Source organism: Rhineura floridana, chromosome 1, assembly GCF_030035675.1.
Source record: "Rhineura floridana isolate rRhiFlo1 chromosome 1, rRhiFlo1.hap2, whole genome shotgun sequence".
Taxonomy (NCBI): Eukaryota; Metazoa; Chordata; class Lepidosauria; order Squamata; family Rhineuridae; genus Rhineura; species Rhineura floridana.
Window position 1 is genome coordinate 188,192,474 of NC_084480.1, and position 19,792 is coordinate 188,212,265.

At 41.7% G+C, this 19,792-nt stretch overlaps 1 protein-coding gene across 7 annotated transcripts in view; it reads right to left on the minus strand.

Moving 5' to 3' along the window:
- Positions 1-19,792, minus strand: part of DNAH5 (dynein axonemal heavy chain 5) — a 196,844-nt gene that overhangs the window by 133,027 nt on the left and 44,025 nt on the right. For all 7 annotated transcript variants that reach the window (XM_061589366.1, XM_061589341.1, XM_061589331.1 and 4 more), the window contains 6 exons: positions 17,915-18,236; positions 16,265-16,471; positions 14,992-15,163; positions 6,726-6,871; positions 3,196-3,355; positions 229-474 (listed from right to left, as the gene is read on the minus strand). In XM_061589366.1, the coding sequence (XP_061445350.1) occupies positions 229-474; positions 3,196-3,355; positions 6,726-6,871; positions 14,992-15,163; positions 16,265-16,471; positions 17,915-18,236 (1,253 nt within the window). The remainder of the gene's footprint in view (positions 1-228; positions 475-3,195; positions 3,356-6,725; positions 6,872-14,991; positions 15,164-16,264; positions 16,472-17,914; positions 18,237-19,792) is intronic.

Sequence of the window (19,792 nt, forward strand, 5' to 3'; positions counted from 1 at the left end):
CGTCATGAAAAAGGAGGAAGACAGGAGCAAAATATCTTGGGCCACCCCTGGCTGATTTATTAAAAAGCCAAATGTTATAGACTTTTGTATACCCAATGGTGCAGTCTCATTTATCACCAACAACCACCACCTCCATCAAAAATACATTATAAGAATATGGAATGTTCAAAATCTTAACCACAGTTTTGAGAAAAAGATTTTGCCCAGCTGGAACAAGACAGTTGCTACCTAAGAAGCTGAACATTGAAGAAGCATGAATGCGCTTGCGTATGGCCTCCAGGGTGTTGCGAGTAACCTTCAGAAGAGCATCAATGTTGCAGTGATTGAAATGGGACAGCAGTTCTTGGGCTTCTTCCTCTAGTATCTCCATTTCCTTCTTCTTTTTCTTGGTTAAAGGGGAAGACAAGCCTGCTGAAATCTGGCTAGCTGTGTGTGAGGACGCTAAAGTGTCCAGTGGCACTTCCTCATCTGCTCCTGGGAATAACAAATCAATGGAGTTAAATCAGTAGCCTTCTGATTAGTCAAAAACTTAGTACTACTTTTAGAGGCATGATGATTTACCCATGCAGCTCTATGCCCTCAATTTGTTCTCAACAGTCAGAATTAGCATATCTTACAAAGCTGACCATTAACTATTGCAATACCGTGCATCAGTTTGGCAGCTAAAATGAGTCTGGCAAAGATTGCCAGCAATGGGGAAAAGCCAGAGCCAAAAGTGAACAGGACACTCTTTCTCTCTGCCACCTCTTTCTCCAGGTGTGTACAGGTATTTGCCCGAACACACAAGCACCAATGTGTGATTGGGACCAAGGGCACAGAAACAAGCATGCCCTGAACATCAATGTGTGCATTGCACCTCTGCTCAGTCCTCGACCTTCCCTGTCTTGTGCAGGAAAGGTCTGCCAAGGGATTCTACTGGCATTCACGAGAATGAAGGTAGAACATCTCACATGATCAAAGACTCTGCTTTATCAGAGGCCCTGATCACACAGAAAGTTCTTGTTGTTGTTATGTGCCTTCAAGTCGATTATGACTTATGGCGACCCTATGAATCAGGGACCTCCAAGAGCATCTGTCATGAACCACCCTGTTCAGATCTTGTAAGTTCAGGTCTGTGGCTTCCTTTATGGAATCAATCCATCTTTTGTTTGGTCTTCCTCTTTTTCTACTCCCTTCTGTTTTTCCCAGCATTATTGTCTTTTCTAGTGAATCATGTCTTCTCATGATGTGTCCAAAGTATGATAGCCTCAGTTTCATCATTTTAGCTTCCAGTGACAGTTCTGGTTTAATTTGTTCCGACACCCAATTATTTGTCTTTTTCGTGGTCCATAGTATGCGCAAAGCTCTCCTCCAACACCAGATTTCAAATGAGTTCATTTTTCTCTTATCTGCTTTTTTCACTGTCCAACTTTCACATCCATACATAGAGATTGGAAATACCATGGTATGAATGATCCTGACTTTAATGTTCAGTGATATTAGAAAGATCTAATTGCATTGAAATGAACGTAAGTAGCATCTCTATGCCTTCCCTGAGCAATATGGGGAGTAAGAAAGGGGGAACACTAGAGATTATATTTGGGTTAGGGCTTGCATGTGCACCTATTCTTACATAGCTATTCTTACTCAGAGTAGATCCACTGAAGTTAATAGACATTACAAACTTAGGTTCATCAATTTAGGACTTAGTTGAATACAACCCATACTTTGGTGATCACCTGAACATGCCTTCCTCTCTCGTTTTGCCACCCCCTTCCCCCCCCCCTGCATGCCATCCACATGAAAGTAGGCCAAGGGACACAGGTTCCTCATCCCTGCTTTTGGAGAAGAGCATGTGGAATGCATGGCCTATTTCATGGTATGATTTTCTGCCTGAATCAAATAGATTTGAAGGAAACATTACATTATATTAGCCAGTTAATACCAGCCCAAATAGAGATGCCCAACTATATACACTGGACTGTTCACAATGGCTCAGGGTTCTGTAGATGCTGTGATGATTCTGGAGCACAGAAAATCCACAGAACTTAACTGGCACAGAGCTCAGCTTCCTGAGAATCTCAGCTTTTCTGTATTTTATTTTTAAGTACAAGTTTTTAGATCTTTTGGTTGCAAAGATATACTTGAAAGTATATGAGCTATACCTGGAGTCTCAGACAAAGATGGAATTGTCTGAAAATCTCAGCACCAAGCTTATCCATGTGTTTTTTTTAATTAATTCACATCTTGTCCCTTGATCTCAAAAAGAGGCAAATTTGGGATTTTTCACTGGTTCCATTAAAAATACAAATGATTCTCTCATATTATATGCATTATTATATGTAAAATATTATATACGTATTATATGCATATATGCTCTAGGTTTCTTAAAGCAACTAGATAGATACAAATATGCATATAACTGTATCAAATACTTTAAGAATTAATATTTAGAAAATTATGATGCAGAAATACAGTATAGATTTTTATTAATATTATAATACAGGTATTTTTGCGTATGATTTTTTTATAAAATTGTGCATACAGTTAGGATTTTAAAATATTTTTATCCAACAATGCACAAGTGGCTTGAACATAAGCAGGATTTTGATACAAGAGGCAAATCTTACTCAGGTGAGAACTACCATTTAAAATGGATTCTTCCTCCATTCCAAATCTCAGAAGCCAAAGGAGTAGCTGAACAAGTAGAGGCAGGGGTTCAGAGCCCTCTATAGCTCTTGACTCCTCCCTCTGACAAGCAAAATCTGAATAACTTGTAAAAGAGAGAAAAAATGTTCACATTGGCTAAATCTGCATTATCTGTACAGACTGCAGAATTAATGTTTTATTCGGGTAGAATCTGGATTACCTCAGTGCAAAACGTCATTGTTGTGGCTATTTAGTTCAGAGACACACAAGCTTGACTACACTATTCACAACCCATTCATGTTCTCATGAAGCATCCCAGACAAGCAATCAGTGGTAGCTGGTGACCATTGGGACTAGCAGGGCAGAAGGCAAGGGGGCCAACAGTAGGTGGAGCCAGAGCCAATGACAGGCAGAGCCACCAACTAATTGGTTGTAAGGCGGGACAGGTGGGGGCACACCAAAGGCAGACTGAGGCTGGTGGGGCAGTGCCCCATTTGCCCTAATAGACTAGCCTCCACTGCAAGAAATAAACTATTAGTTGACATGTAATGGGATGTCAGCCCTTACCTTCCTGCATTTCCTCATTTCTGCTGCCACTCAGAATATCCCCAGTATCCCCTTTGTTTTGCACGTCCATGTCCAGTAACGTGTTGATAAGCTCATTTGCTGCTTCCTCTACCAATGAGCTTTTCAGGTGCAAAGTGCATGCTCCCTTAGTACAGAGTTCCTGCAAAAAAAAAGTGAAAAACCATTGCTATTTAGGTTTAATTCTGGCTTAGCAGTGCTAGCAACAAGAGTTCTCAGAGCATTACATAAGCACAGAGAAAGGGGCAACTCACACAGCCTGGAGAAATAGGTATGTTGTATTGTATTTTAAATGAATTTGTTGGTAGCCCTGTGAGGCAGATTTGGCTGAAAGACAATGACTAGCCCAAGGTCACCCAGTGAGATCTGCACAGCTGAGGGGGAATTATTTTGAACCTCAGTCTCCCTTGTGTGGCACTCTAACCACTATACCACATTAACAGCAGGAACAAATAAGCCAGAAGGCATCTGCTCAGAAAGTCTCTGTTTAGGCAATGTTCCAACCAGACCCTTCTACAGGGCGCTGATCAGGTTCTGAAAGACTTTGCCTTGCCTGAAAGTATCTCTGCCTTATCAGATATGACTCTACCATATCTGCCATTATTTAACCCTAGTGGGTGTGACCCGCTCAGCTTTGAATGTATTAGTCACACCCTTGTGATGTGTTTACAACAACTAAGAGTAAAAGAAAAGTACCTTTTCGTTAGACTAGTTCATATGTGCACATACATTGTTTGACCTCACCATTTCTCAGCTTCCTGCTGAATGCATCAACCAACTCCATTGACGTTGTGTCTGAGGTGACAAGAGACGATATGAAAGCTCTTCCTGTGGTGTCTGACAATCTGTCATGACTCATTCACACATGCAAGCTACTACTTGATGCTGAAGTCATCAAGTGATCAAGATGCATGTGTGAACCAGCCCCAAGTGATTTGCACTTCTGTTTCCACTTTCTATCCATGGTCTTAACACACTATGGATATTCACTGCTGCTTGCTGGTGTCTAGAAAATGGAGCTCAATTCTGGAGAAAGGGGCACAGCCACAAATCTATCTGAAAACCTGATTACCTTAGATGTCTGCCTGATAAACATGAGAGAAATCACTTTGACAAAATAAATGTAATCAAACATATCCTCCTCACTCTCGATGGCCTTATAGGCCCCTTCCAACTCTGCTATTGGACTCAATGGCCTTATGGGTCCCTTCCAGCTCTACTATTCTATGATTCTATGACCTTCTACTTGGCTAGTATCAGCAATAAGGGTTGACATTTAACACCCTCAACTGGAAAAGGAGGACCAACGGTCATTAGAATGTCTTACCACTGATTTATTCCATAAATGACAACCCAAGCCACTGGTACTGAGGATGTTCATTACTTTCAGTGAGTTCCAGAAGGTTATTACATTAACTTCATCTAACTAGAAGACAATTAAGCTTTGTTTTAATATGCTGTCATGGCTGAGAGGCAAAACTATCTAGCAGTTTGAGCCAGAGGGGAAAAAGAGCAATCAATGCCCTTTCCTCCAAGAATCAGGATGACTGGCAATCCTGTTAGCCACTTGGCACTGGAAACACATCAGGCAGCGGTATTAAGACACAGAGAAAGAAACCCTGGCAAAGGACTTTGTTCAAAAGGGCTGCAGCAATGTGTGCATACCCATTCAAGGGCACTGTGAAAGCTATTATTACACGGGATTGTTCCTTTGAGCAAGCATTTGCTGCTTGTTCTGTGTTTACTGTGCCTAGCAGATTTTTCCCTCAAGCGTTTGCTTCCCCGATCATGCCCCTGTTCCCCACCTGAAGGAGAGAGGCTGGCCATTATGACCACATGATGCTGCTCCACCTGAAGGAGAGAGGCTGGCCATTGTGACCACATGATGATGCTCCCCACCTGAAGGAGAGAGGCTGGCCATTATGACCACATGATGCTGCTCCACCTGAAGGAGAGAGGCTGGCCATTGTGACCACATGATGATGCTCCACCTGAAGGAGAGAGGCTGGCCATTGTGACCACATGATGATGCTCCCCACCTGAAGGAGAGAGGCTGGCCATTGTGACCACATGATGATGCTCCACCTGAAGGAGAGAGGCTGGCCATTGTGACCACATGATGCTGCTCCACCTGAAGGAGAGAGGCTGGCCATTGTGACCACATGATGATGCTCCACCTGAAGGAGAGAGGCTGGCCGTTGTGACCACATGATGATGCTTCCCACCTGAAGGAGAGAGGCTGGCCATTATGACCACATGATGCTGCTCCACCTGAAGGAGAGAGGCTGGCCATTGTGACCACATGATGATGCTCCCCACCTGAAGGAGAGAGGCTGGCCATTGTGACCACATGATGATGCTCCACCTGAAGGAGAGAGGCTGGCCATTGTGACCACATGATGATGCTCCACCTGAAGGAGAGAGGCTGGCCATTATGACCACATGATGCTGCTCCACCTGAAGGAGAGAGGCTGGCCATTGTGACCACATGATGCTGCTCCACCTGAAGGAGAGAGGCTGGCTGTTGTGACCACATGATGATGCTCCCCACCTGAAGGAGAGAGGCTGGCCATTGTGACCACGTGATAATGCTCCCCACCTGAAGGAGACTGACCACTGTGACATCATGCAGATACTGTTTGCCTGAGGGAAAGAGACAGACACTTGCCCCCATGTCCACATATTGACAAACACTTTAATGAGAAAGGTGACATTTGCATTCTGGGTCAGACAAAGGTTTTTTTTACTTTCTTTCTTACTCTCCCTTTCTCTCAAATGCAAGATTCTCCTCTTCTCAAGCAGGCAGGGATGACTGCCCCCACCCCATGATTAATAGGACATAGCTTGACTGCTCTCTACTTAATGCTGGTGCCAGCGATAGCGTCTCTGTGCTTTGTCCGCCTGCTGCCTGCCTGACAGTGAGTTTTCCAATATGTGGAAGCCATTGAAATGATAAATACCCTTTAGGAATGAGAAAGCATCAGAGAGTCAACTTATAAAGGGCTGAGGCAATTCATAAAGAGACCAATGGGAAACTAAAGTTAATTTTTATTATGTTTATTATTTTCTTTTGGGAGAAAATATTAAGAATCTTCATCATTGCAAAAACTGAAATAAAAAATAAAAATGGCACTAAAATCTTACGTCCTGTACACCCTTATAATTGCTTATATTTCATTATAAATCACACCCTTCAACAAAGTAAACATTTCAGAGGCCTACAATTACTCTTTACTACAAGTGTCTACATGAACCCCCCAAAACCCAGCCCAGACTTCTCCCTACAAATAGTCCCTTCCACTCAGAAAACTAGATGTTTGGGAAAAGAATTCTAATCTAGCCTTCTCCCTGACATGCTGAGTTGCTTGGGGGGGGAGAGAGAGAGAGAGAGAGAGAGAGAGAGAGAGAGAGAACAAGCAATAATGTGAGCTGCTGTCTGTAATCTGAAGGTAGTGGTATAGCTCAGGCCCAGGTTTAACTCCTAAGTGAAAAGGAGACCTACAAAAGTATACCTTTGTCATCTGCAGGAATTGCTCACAGTTCAGTGGATCACCTTCAGGGAGGTTGCAAAGGGGCATGCTGCTCATTTCTTGAAGAACAGCATCGATACGGAATTCTATTAAGTCATTCACTTGATCAAGTAGCAGCTCAAGGTCAGCTTGAAGGGCACAGAAGAGAATGACTATAGTTAATAGGCCAGGTACTTTTAAAAACCACTTTCCACTCCCTTTAACACATGAATGGGCTAATGTGTTAGGGAACTTTGAACGATAGAGGGCTTTTCATCAACAAAATATTCAAGAGGACAACTAAAAAATATCAAATCCAATCATTCTTTTGAAGAAGAGCAGAAATGTAAGGACCAGAGAATGAGACATGGAATGGCTGACACAGGTCTTTGTTACCAAACAACTACACAGTGTTTTATATACATATATATACATATATACATATATACATATATACATATATACATATATACATATATACATATATACATATACATATATATATATATACATATATACATATACATATACATATATATATTGCTTAGTCCGAAGACCATTGCAAGGGGACACTGAATACAAAACATTAAAAAATTTAAGACTTCCATGTAATTTCAAAAATCACAATTAAAATTGAATAAGAAAATATATGACTGACCTTAGAATAAATAAAACAACTTATAAAGCAAATAAACCTTACAATGGCAAAGAGCAGAGTGACATAACATCTGATAACATAGCAGAGAGCATTTAATACACTCATATCTCCGAATCTCTATGACAATTAACAGAAATGGTGTCCAGGAACTTTTCGCTGCATCTAGCAGCCTTCATCGCAAATGCAGCAACCCTTTGGATCACATACTGATTTGTTGTTGCAGAGTTTCTCTTTCACACACCAACCAAAATTTCATTTTCTTTAGGAAAAGTTCTAAATAACTTTCTCTAATGTCAGTATATAACTGGCACTGGAGTATGTAATGAACGAAATCCTCCGGAACTGGATCTCCACAGACACGCAACCTATCATGTATTGGCATACCATAAAATCTCCCCCATTTCATCATTGTGTCCATTTGTTCAAAGCGTAAACGTGTGAAGGCTTTACGCAATTCCATTTTCAAGGGGAATGACAGGTATTTTTCATATTTATGCTCATGTTTTACGCTAGCTAACCATTTCACTGTTCCTGCAGATAAAAGGGCAGTTATGTCAGTTTGTGCACCTACATCAGATACTCTTTGTACACCTACATCAGGCGCTTTTGGATGAAACCGATTATCTGGATCCGTTTCAATCCGGTTTTAGGTCCGGTTTTGGCACTGAAACAGCCTTGGTCTCCCTGTATGATGACCTTTGTCGGGAGAGGGACAGGGGCCCTGTTGATTCTCCTTGACCTCTCAGCGGCATTTGATACCATCGACCATGGTATCCTTCTGGGGAAGCTTGCGGAGTTGGGAGTTGGGGGCACTGCTTGGCAGTGGCTTCGCTCCTACTTAGCGGATCGTCGCCAGAAGGTAGTGCTTGGGGAACACTACTCGACACCCTGGACTCTCCATTGTGGAGTCCCTCAGGGGTCAGTTCTGTCCCCCATGCTTTTTAACATCTACATGAAGCCTCTGGGTGAGGTCATCAGGAGTTTTGGAGTGCGTTGCCACCAGTACGCTGATGACACGCAGCTCTACTTCTCCTTTTCACCTTCCTCAGGTGAGGCTGTTCATGTACTGAACTGTTGCCTGACCGCGATAATGGACTGGATGAGAGCTAATAAACTGAAACTCAATCCTGACAAGACCGAGACACTGTTCGTGAGCTCTTTCCCTGCCCAGATGATAGATGCTCGTCCTGTTCTAGATGGGGTTACACTCCTCTTGAAGGAACAGGTTCGTAGTTTGGGGGTCCTTTTTGACCCTTCCTTGTCGCTTGAGGCTCAAGTAGCCTCGGTGGCACGGAATGCATTTTACCATCTTCGTTTAGTAGCCCAACTACGCTCTTATCTGGACAGTGATGATCTCGCTTCAGTTGTTCATGCTCTAGTAACTTCTAGATTGGATTACTGTAATGTGCTCTACGTAGGGCTGCCCTTGAAGACAGTCCGGAAACTTCAGCTAGTGCAAAACGCGGCAGCCAGGTTGTTGACGGGGACCGATCGGTTCGCGCATATAACACCTGTCCTGGCTCATTTGCACTGGCTACCTATCTGTTTCTGAGCCAGATTCAAGGTGCTGGTGTTGACCTATAAAGCCTTACACGGCGTGGGACCGCAATATCTTGTGGAACGCCTCTCCCGCTACGAACCTACCCGTGTGCTTCGTTCAGTATCTAAGGCCCTCCTCCGGGTACCAACCCATCTAGATGCCCGGAGGACTGTTACTAGATCTAGGGCCTTTTCTGTAGTGGCCCCCGAATTGTGGAACAGCCTACCTGAAGAGATCCGCCTGGCGCCTACAGTACTTTCCTTTAGGCGCCAGGTTAAGACCTGGCTATGCTCCCAGGCATTTTAACGTTTTAATGTTTATGTTTAATGTTTTAGCTTAAATTTGCTGATACTCGTTATAGATATTATTGTAACATTGTATTTTAATCTTGTTGTACACCGCCCAGAGAGCTACTAGCTATGGGCGGTTTATAAATGAAATGAAATAAATAAATGAAATAAAGATCTTTTTAGTAATGTTCAGCCTCGGATTCAATGCCCAAACAGAGAAACCAAAATTTGGGAGAAGTTCTAAAAGTTTCTGCAACCAAAGGTTTCCTTGGGGGAATGTCCTTTGTTCCTCCAGGCAGATCTTAGGGAGCCTTTCTTCCATTAGGTTATTTATTCTGCACCAGTAATTTACCATCCTGACATATATTAACCCTGAGATCTTATCCATGCCCAGTTTGGCTCTAGTTAAATAAGCTGGAGTAGATTTTGAAACCCCTAGAATCATATGCAAAAAGTGGCTTTGAATATTTTCGATTTTAGAAAGATCTGCAAAGCCCCAAATTTCGGCGCCGAAAATTAGCATTGGTATCACCTTTGCTTTAAAGATGTTTATAACAGGGCGTAGTGAGCCTGGGTATCTATAGTTTAGCAATCTGTTTAAGGATTGCAAACTGGCGACAGATTTCATTTCAGTTTTCTCTATATGTGACGCCCAGGATCCTGAGGATGAGAAGGTAATACCAAGATAGCAGTAAGATTTTACCTGCTCTAACTCTTTGGAGTTAATATACCATCTATGAGATTTCCTCTTTCTACCAAAGACTACTACTTTAGATTTATTGTTATTAATAACCAGGTTGTTTTCTGTGCAGTAGGAGCTAAACTGTCTTAGCTGTCTTCTCAGGCCAATTTGGGATGTTGACAGGAGGATTATATCATCTGCATATAATAATATATTAACCGCTCTGTTTAAGATTTTGGGCATATGGTATTTCTGATTTTAGAGCGAAACGACAATATCATTAATATAAAAAGGAACAGTGCTAAAATACAACCTTGGCGTACACCTTTATGTGTCGCGATCTTGTCTGTCAGGACCAAACTTGAGCCTGTTCTGACCTTCAAGAAAGTTTCTGCATAAAGTGCTTTCATTAGGAATAAGAGTCTCCTGTCTATATTTGTGTTTGACAGCTTTTCCCAGAGACGACGTCTATTTATGGAGTCAAAAGCTGCACTTAAATCGATAAAAGCTGCAAAAAGCTGTTCACCCTTTGTGGAATACTTAGTTATCAAATGGAGTAATATATAGCAGTTATCCAAGGTAGATTGGCCTTTCCTGAAACCAGCCTGTTCTTCAGCTAAAATAGAATTTTCTTCCGCCCAGTCCTCTACTTTATGCAAGAGGTGCTTTGCATAAATTTTGGCTGGGATATTAATCAGACTAATTGGTCTGTAGTTTCTAGGATCCTGCTGCTTACCTTTCTTAAATATTGGGACTACTATACTAAGATTCCAACCTTTTGGGATGCAGCCTGTCTTGTTTATATGGGTAAATTGCCCTGCCAATAATGAGGCCCACCAGTCAGCATCGCTTTTAAACAATGCTGGGGGCAGAAAGTTGTCACCTGGGGCCTTATTGTTCTTCATTGTCTGTATAAGAGATTTAATCTCAAATGCCGTTACATAAAGGACCATAAAGGAAGGGAGGTGATGTCCAATGCCCACGGAAAACTACTAACTGTCCTTACATCTTCTTCTTCTTTAAATAAGTTTGAATAGAACCTTTCCCAGATTAGGGCTGGAATAGGAATATCAAGTGTAAATTTTATTTCTCTGAGTCTGCCAGAGACCAAATGCCAGAAGTAGGCAGAATTTGACCCTGTTCCTGCCAGTTCGAGGTCAGCCCAGAAAAGTTTCTGAAACTGTGATTTCTTAATTGAGATTAATTTTTTATAATCACTTCTAAGTTTTAACATGATATTCTGTATCTCAGGATCAAACGAGGCATGTGCTTTCCATATCTGTCTTCTCAATTTCCTTCTCAATACTCTACACTCTGTGTCAAACCATAAAGACTTCATAGGCTTTAATTCATTTGGGCTTGTATCAGTTTTTAAAAAAGGTCTCAAATTATTACATATCTCCTGGTACGCTTCCAGTACTGCATTAATATTGGCATCAGGGGTTAAAATTATATTGCCAAGTACTCTGCCCATAATTGAGTTCTGGAAGTCTTTAAGTTTGCTCACATTCACCTTTTGCCATTTCAATCTCCTTTCCCCCTGAACCTCCAGTTGCTGTGATAACCATTGATCTGAGTAGGTCACCGTCCTCATATCAGATTCAACGGCTATCTTCACTGTTATGGGTTGATGATCACTATCTTCCCTAGAATTTACTATTACACCCGTGAACAAGTGAACTTTCCCTCTGGAGACACAGATATAATCAAGCACACTGCCTGCACACACAGAGAAATGAGTAAAAGGGTACGGAATGTTAGGATTATTGCTGCCTACTATCCGTAATCCAAACATATATGTTATCCTAAACAGATTTACACCAGCTTTGTTTATCTTCTTATCCCTGGATTTCCAGTAATTCAAATCTACCGAGTCTGTTAGACCATCTTCCGAAAGTCCACACAGCTCAGCCACCTTTATCAAAGATGGCCCTATTCTGGCATTAAAATCCCCCAGTAGTATAAACAGGGCATAAACAGAGTGCCCAGCTCCTCTAATAGTTGTTCAAGGTGCACCCAAATATCAGGCAAAGAATATTGCGAGGTAGTTGGTGGTATATAAACATTTACCAGGATAAGCACCATAACTTGAACCACGAATTTTACCACCAAAGAACTGGTAGTCAGGGCTGCTGTACCAACCAATTCTCCCCTCCATCCCAGCTCTTCCTTAACCAAAATGGCTAAACTGCCTATAGCTCTGCCTCTATATTTTATTTTCTGTGCTGAGTTAACCCATGATGTAAATCCTGGTAACACTAACTCATCCTTTGCCATGAGCCAAGTTTCTTGCAGTGCTATCATTGGATACTTAGATAAATACTCGATAATATCATTGTCATAGGCTCTGGCCTTTCACCCAGCTATATTCCAAGACATGATACCTACAAACCTGTCAGCGTGATCATAGTTTCCTGTTTTTGACTTCTTTGGGGATCCAGCTGTTGATGCCACTATCAATGGGTCTGGCAAACCTGTGACCTGCTGTTTATGATGTCAGTTTGTACCCTCCAGAATTTTGCTCTGCTTCCCCCAATTTTCCAGATCCTGCTCCAGATACTCAATTTCATCGAATTGTGGGCTCATCCTGTTTTAGGGGCTATGTCGCTCCTAGAACAACTGGGCTCGATTTTGTTTACTAGGGGATTTATCTCGGCTGTAACCAGGCAATTCCTCGTACTCCTTTCCATGCCAGGGAGCTTCTGTGCATTTTCCACCCCTCCCTTCAGCCTGTTTCCCTGTTGAGCAGAACCGCAGTCTACTGCTACCTGTTGTGTACCCTCCTTCTCAATGAGTCCATCTTGCTCTGCCTGCATGTTAATCAAGTGATCTCTTAAGGACTCAACACTGTTTCATTCTGTGTCTCTAGAGTCAGAGCACAAAATGACTCTAAAAGCACTTTCTCCTCATTATTATAAAAATCCTTTCCCTTAGATGACCTTTGCCATTTTTGAGTTTGGGCAGGTGCAGAACCAGCTAAGACTGGAAAGCTCTTCCTCTCAGAGAAAAGATCATTTCCAAAACATTCCAGCACAGACAGATCTTATTTGAGTTCGTTATACATTTTCTTTCCCCTAATTTTCCTGAGTCCTTCCTGTCTTGGCAATCTTGGGATATATAGGTAACTTCTGAATCATTCAGGTCTATAAGATCTTTCTCACCTCTGGTCACTTTATATGCGCATAGGCTTTCATACTGGTCATCCCATAATTTTCCCTTCACTAATGGCATGGCGGGGGCTATATTTTCAAACATTCTAGAAACATAAAGGTAAAGGTAAAGGTGTCTCCGCACTTATAGTGCGAGTCGTTTCCGACTCTTAGGGTGACGTCTTGCGACGTTTACAAGGCAGACCATATATATGGGGTGGGATTGCCAGTTCCTTCCCCGGCCTTTCTTTACCCCCCAGCATATGCCGGGTACTCATTTTACCGACCATGGGTGGATGGAAGGCTGAGTGGACCTCGACCCCTTTTACCGGAGATTCGACTTCCGATTACAGCATGGGCATATTTATAATTGAAAAATAGGTATTCGATATGGATAATATCTGGAGCAGAGATTTTTGCAGGGGAAATTGGTTTTAAGATTTGTATTAAATGAAGTTTGTGTTGTAGCTGGGTTAATGCACCCTTTGGCTTAGGATAATTTGAAAAAACCAATTTGTGATGTACAAGCCTCAACTTCCAACTTTGTTCATCTTTTGACACCATCCAATCAGATGTCTCTTCTGGCCCTTGACTCTGGTCATTTGCCCCAGTTTCAAGCCTCAGTCCCTGGTTATGAAGCACAAATTTCCATGGGTCTTTCATTTCCCTCAGCCTACAGTTCCTGTCAGTAGAGAGAGGAAGTCCAACTGATGTTTTAGTTGACTGATCACATAATGGTTTCTCTTCAACTTTCTGAGTTCTGCTCATTTTCCCTTTAGACGGCTTTCCCCCTTTAGATGACACATTGTCCTTTACTTTCTTAGGGATCTTATCTACCAATTTAAATAATTTCTTAAAATTCATTTTCCTATCCAAATGTGTAACCTTTGGGGGGCCCTTTCTTTTTTCTTTTTTATGCACTTTATATTTTTACTCTTTTTTCCATTGCTATTTCCTCTCATAATTACCTTCAGACTATGCTTAGGGCATGGTCCAATAGGCCTATCAGCATTAGAGGCACTCTGGGAAAACCCAGGCTTATTTTCCCTTTGTATGGAGCCAATATTTCCCCTTCTACAAAGTTCTACCATTGTAGTTAGTAACCCACTACACTCTGCCAGAAAAAAATTGATTAAACCTAGGTCCTTGAGCATGTCATTTGTCCATTTTTCAATTTCAAACAGCTGCTCGATTGTTAGTTGTTCTGCCTCATATTTTAGGTTAGTCGATTCTTGGATGTTAAGAGTTCCCGTTTTGGTGTGGGAGAAGTGGGCACCTTGCCATTTCATCTATCTGTTTGACCATTGACTCATCTAAAGCAGATTGTGCCTCTTGTTCTCCTACCCAAGAGGTACTCTCAGCGAGAGCCAACTCAAATGCTAGGTCCCTAGTCCCATCCGGTACTGCATCCCCGAATACACAGTAATACAGATCTGCAGCATGGAAATAGCAGGGAGGGAAGGGGTGTTTAACCCATTCACTCTTTTCCCGACACACACACTGCTTCTCAGAACCATTCCCATTGTTGTGCAACGGTTTGGTCAGCAACTGGGGCTCCCAGCCCACACCTAGTGCTAAAGATCAAGTTTGGCAAAAGACCATCACATTCCATATCATTATAATTTTCTCATATCTGTAAGGAGAAAAGGAAAAGGATGAGTTATCCAAAGCAATAATGGTAGGCTTCTTGAAGTTCAAAGTCTCTATCTCAGCATTTGTTCAAGAGAGGATGACAAAAGTCAATCCAAAAGGAGAATTTTGTAATACTTTTAGCTGGCTGCCTGTTTGATGTCATTTAATATATCTTATGAAAGTAGTGCTTTGGACCAACAGCATATTACCAAGACTGAGCAGAGCATAATGCACACTTGAATTCATTCCTGAGAATTAATACATTTGTGTGCTCATTGCTTGCAGTTCTAATAGGGAAAGTGCCTTATTCAGACTTACCAAGCTTATCCAAAATATTGTGTAAGTACTTCTCAATATTCAAAGATGTCCAGGTCAGTGTAGTCATACCAGGCTGGATAGCATCATCCACTTTGGCCAAATGGGGAGCCATTAACACATGAAGGGGAGCTTGGATTTTTGATTTTACTCTCTTGTACTCTGCCATCATCATCTGAAATGAGGCCCAACAAGAACAATAAACACACAGCATGATCCAAGGGTTGCCAATGTAGCACCTGTGGGCACCACTGTGCCCAGCAGTACCCTTATGGCACCCACAAAAGGTCTCAGTAAATATCCTCTCAAAAACCCACAATGCATAAGAGACAGTTTGCTCTTCCTGCTCATCTCCTGTCTGCAGTGGCTCAGCCTCTTGTACATGAATGCTCACCTTTAAACATGCCCACATTTCATTAGATAGCAGGATTGGATATCCCCCTCCCTACCATTCTGAACAGAGGCGGGATGCAAAGAGCTTCTCTGTGAGCAAGTGTAGTTGAGGTTGATGTACATGCCTTTCCACATTGATGGGGGATGCCCACACCATTTTATGGCCCTGTCTTTTTTCTGCTCTTTTAGATGTGGTAGCCATTCTGTGTTATGCTACACACCCTATGGCAGCCATTTTGTGTTATGCCACACCGCCACAACAGCCATTTTGTGACTGGCACCCACAACCATTCCTTAAAATTCCAAATGTGCCTGCTGGCTCAAAAAGGTTGGCAGCCTGTGTCGTAAGCCTTTATTCACAGATTCAAGGCATACCTGCACAACTTGTGACCCAATGAGTTGGATAGGTGCTTTACAACCACTTTATTTTTGCGGTTCCAGGAAGGCAGGGCGTCACAAAATGTGGAGACCCGCTTTAAAAGCTATTAGGTTACCAATAACATGATAATTTACATGGATCCTCATTTTTTAAAAAAAAGTGGAGGAGACAAAGGTTTGCATTAGTTAATCTCATCGTTGTATTTGATATATCTCCGAGTTTTACTGGAGAGTTGATCAAATTTAGCTATGTATGGATAAATGTAGCAGCAAATACTACATAGCAATTTAAACAAGAGAGGAACTGAGCCGAGTTAAAAGTCTAGGAGATACTTAAACCATTTTATCAACATAGTTATCTGTAAACAGCAGAATGAAGTACACTGTACACGAGGATGTTTTTTCTGGGACATCAGCAAGATGGCAGAGTATTCCCAGTATTTAATTTGGAATTCCAAAGTAACTTGCTTGCAAAGAGGTAGAGTTTCCCATAGATGAAGAATACCTGTAATTTATTGAAGTTCTGTTTGTAGGACTCGCGTTTCTGTTGAAGAGCAATGGCAAATGGTGGAATTTCTAGCCCCATGCGTGACATGCATTCTGTTTCCTTTATTAAGGTGAGAATCTCTGGGTCAAAATTGACAAATATTTCTCCAGTCTCTGGAGCTTTCACCAATAACGATGCCTGAAGTCCTGCTCTAGTTAGGTGAACCTACAGATAAGAAATGTTATAGACGTTATTCTCATCATTACTACCTCATATTTGGCCTTTTCCAAACTATTGCTATACACAAAAACAAACACAGCAAGATATCAGCATCTGACCAACTGTGTTACAAGCCAGTGTCAGAATCTTGCTCTTCTAACTAGCTGGAAGGTTTTCCATAGATTCTTGGAACATCCCATGCCTTTCAATGGAAATGCTTTTAACCCAGGTATTTGTGCCATTATTACTATTATTATTAAGAACAATAACACTGAGCAACTCCATTGTCACAAATTTCACAATCATAGTAGTATTAAGTGATGCAATATAAAGTTATATTATATTGCTATAGGTTGGCTTCAGGAAGAAGTTAGGTGATGCAACTAGATATGCGTAAGTGATGACCTTTTACCCGATTCACTTGAAGAAGCCAGCCCCATTCACTTGAGGAAGCCAACCAGTGGCCCCTTTCAATAGTATGGAACCTCACCAATAGATTTAGACGTATCCTTAGTGTCCACACCAGGAGTAGGAAGCAACATTTCAGCAAGCTACTGGACATTTTTATGGTTCTGCATTTCAATCAAACTACAGTTCATTCTTCCTCACCAGCAAAAGCTGGAAAATAAATGGCATTTGCTACACTTCACAGCAACAGAAGAAGCCCAGCTCTGAAGCAGAGTTGATCTTGGGTCTCTTCTCCTTCCGTTCCAGAAGCAACAACCTATTTCTGTGCGAGCTTAAGATACAAAGCACTGAACCTTCTGCATGCAAAGCTTGTATTATACTAATAAATTCTGCACATACACACACACACATGGAGCTATGGCCCCAACCTCTAGTCACCCTTGCTGCAAGGCAGCAATAAGCCCATCCCAAGCAGTTTAATCAGAGCTTGGAAAAGTTACTTTTTTGAACTACAACTCCCATCAGCCCAATCCAGTGGCCATGCTGGCTGGGGCTAATGGGAGGTGTAGTTCAAAAAAGTAACTTTTCCAAGCTCTGGGCTGATGGGAGTTGTAGTTTTAAAAAGTAACTTTTCCAAGCTCTGAGTTTAATGCCTGATTTTACATCATCCCTTTGCATATATTTAGTTACATGTTGGGTAGCACAACCTCCTAATTCTGATCAAATTGGGCATCAACAGAATGATACAGCATGTGGCCCTTAAAAGTACTCTGGCCAAAGGGTCTCTGGATAATTTACATTTAATTTGTCCTTCTAATTGCATAATTGTGCTGCTAGTCAGTATATGGAATGCCAATCACAGAATATAGAGGCCAGACCAGCATTTGCGGTCTGTGTTAGGCAGCTAGGAGAAATACTACAATGATTTACTATTATGCCAATAAGTAGTAAATTAAATGAAGAAGTATTACATTTGACTGGCATGAGCATCATTCATGCCACATGAAGTCCACTATGAATATATCCAGTATGTCATATTACCTGTTGAAGCCACCCCCTGTGGTAGACAACTTCAAACTCCAGAAGGACTTTAGCCACCCTGTTGTAGTTGCGGATGATGGGCTTGGCTTCTGCTGTCTGTAGAACTGTGGGGTGCTTTTGAAAAAGACTCATGGGTTCCTGGATTCTGTGGAACAGCTGCCGAGCCCACAAGATCTTACCAGCCATGGGAGGAAGGTTACGACCTAGTGGGGGGTCATTCTTTTGCTTGGAGTATAGCTTAGAAACCATCTCAATGTCGTGGCCATAGTTCTGAAGGATTATCTGATATTTGTCATCAATGCCAAGGTTAGGGATTCCTAGTCTACAAAGAGAAAGCATTGTCATTGAAAGACGTTTGTGAAGACAGAGTTCAATGCATGAGTTTCTTTTCATAGGATGATAGAGTTGGAAGTGACATCAAAGGTCATCTAGTCCAACCTACCACCAGGGCAGGAAACTGGCTGCTACAGCATCCCTATAGAATCATATTTCCTCATATGACATGGTTCCTTAGGGCAAACTAATGCAACCAAATTTAAATGCCAAAAGGTGGGCTGGACATACATAAGCCATGTCTCGGTCATCATTTGACCATGAACAAATAAGTTGTTTGTACATCAACTATAATGTTGTACAACAACAACAATAATGTACAACAAATAAGTTGTACATTCATGCAAATGTATTCTTGTCTCTCCTCTCCTATGTTGTTTTCCTCGTTGCTTATTTTAGACTGTAAGCCCCCTCTAGGATGCATACCTTAACATGGTGAGGGGGTTTGAGTGTGTTGAAGAAACTGAGAGCAATGCTGTCAGGAGACTAGACCAAGAAGCTAGAATCCTAGCAGGAGCATCCAAGGTGGAATGGACAAAGCTGAGACACCAGACTAAGATGCATCCAGATTTAGAGGAAGGCAAGGGTAAACCAACTCTGAATATCTCTTACCACAAAAACCCTGTGAACAGAGAATCCAAAATGCAACACAAGATAGTGCTGGAAGATGAGACCCCCCAGGTCAGAAGGCACTCAACGAGCTACTGGGGAAGAACAAAGGACAAGTACGAGTAGCGCTGTGACTAATGACATAGCTGGGTCAAAGCCAAAAGGAAGCCCAGAGGCTAGATGCAAAAGGAGAGTCCGAAGTTGTACGACATACACAATAGGAACATGGAAGTGAGAACCATGAACCAGGAAAAGTTAGAAAATGTCAAGCAAGAAATGGAGCGTATCAACATTACAATTAGGAACTACAACACAAGGTCTGAGCGAGTGATATCAATGAGATTAAATGGGAAACCTACTAACATAACCATCATTCAAGTCTATACTAAAACAGCAAACGCAGAAGAAGAGGAATTAGAGAGATTTTACGCACAAGTATAGGAAGAAATTGATCACACACCAAAACAAGATGTACTGATAATCAAGGGGGACTGCAATGCAAAAGTAGGGATCAGAGAAGAACTAGGAATGGGGTTTAGGAGATAGAAACGAAGCAGGAGAAAGACTTATTGAATTCTGTGAAGCCAATTATTTGTTTCTTGGAAACACATTTTTTGAGCGACCAAAAGGATGACAGCACACATGGACATCACTAAATGGTCAATATAGGAATCAAATTGATTATATAATTGGTAGCAGAAGATGGAGAAGTTCCATACTTTCTGTGAAAACAAGACCAGGAGCAGACTGTGGTACAGTTCATGAACTGGTCGTATCTAAAATCAAAGTAAAGAACAACAAAGCAATCATAATGCCAAAATACAATTTAAATAACATCCCAGAAGAATATAAAGATAAAATAAGCAACAGGTTTGAGGCTTTAAACTTAGTTGACAGAGAACCAGAAGAACTATGGAGTGAAGTAGAAACATTATC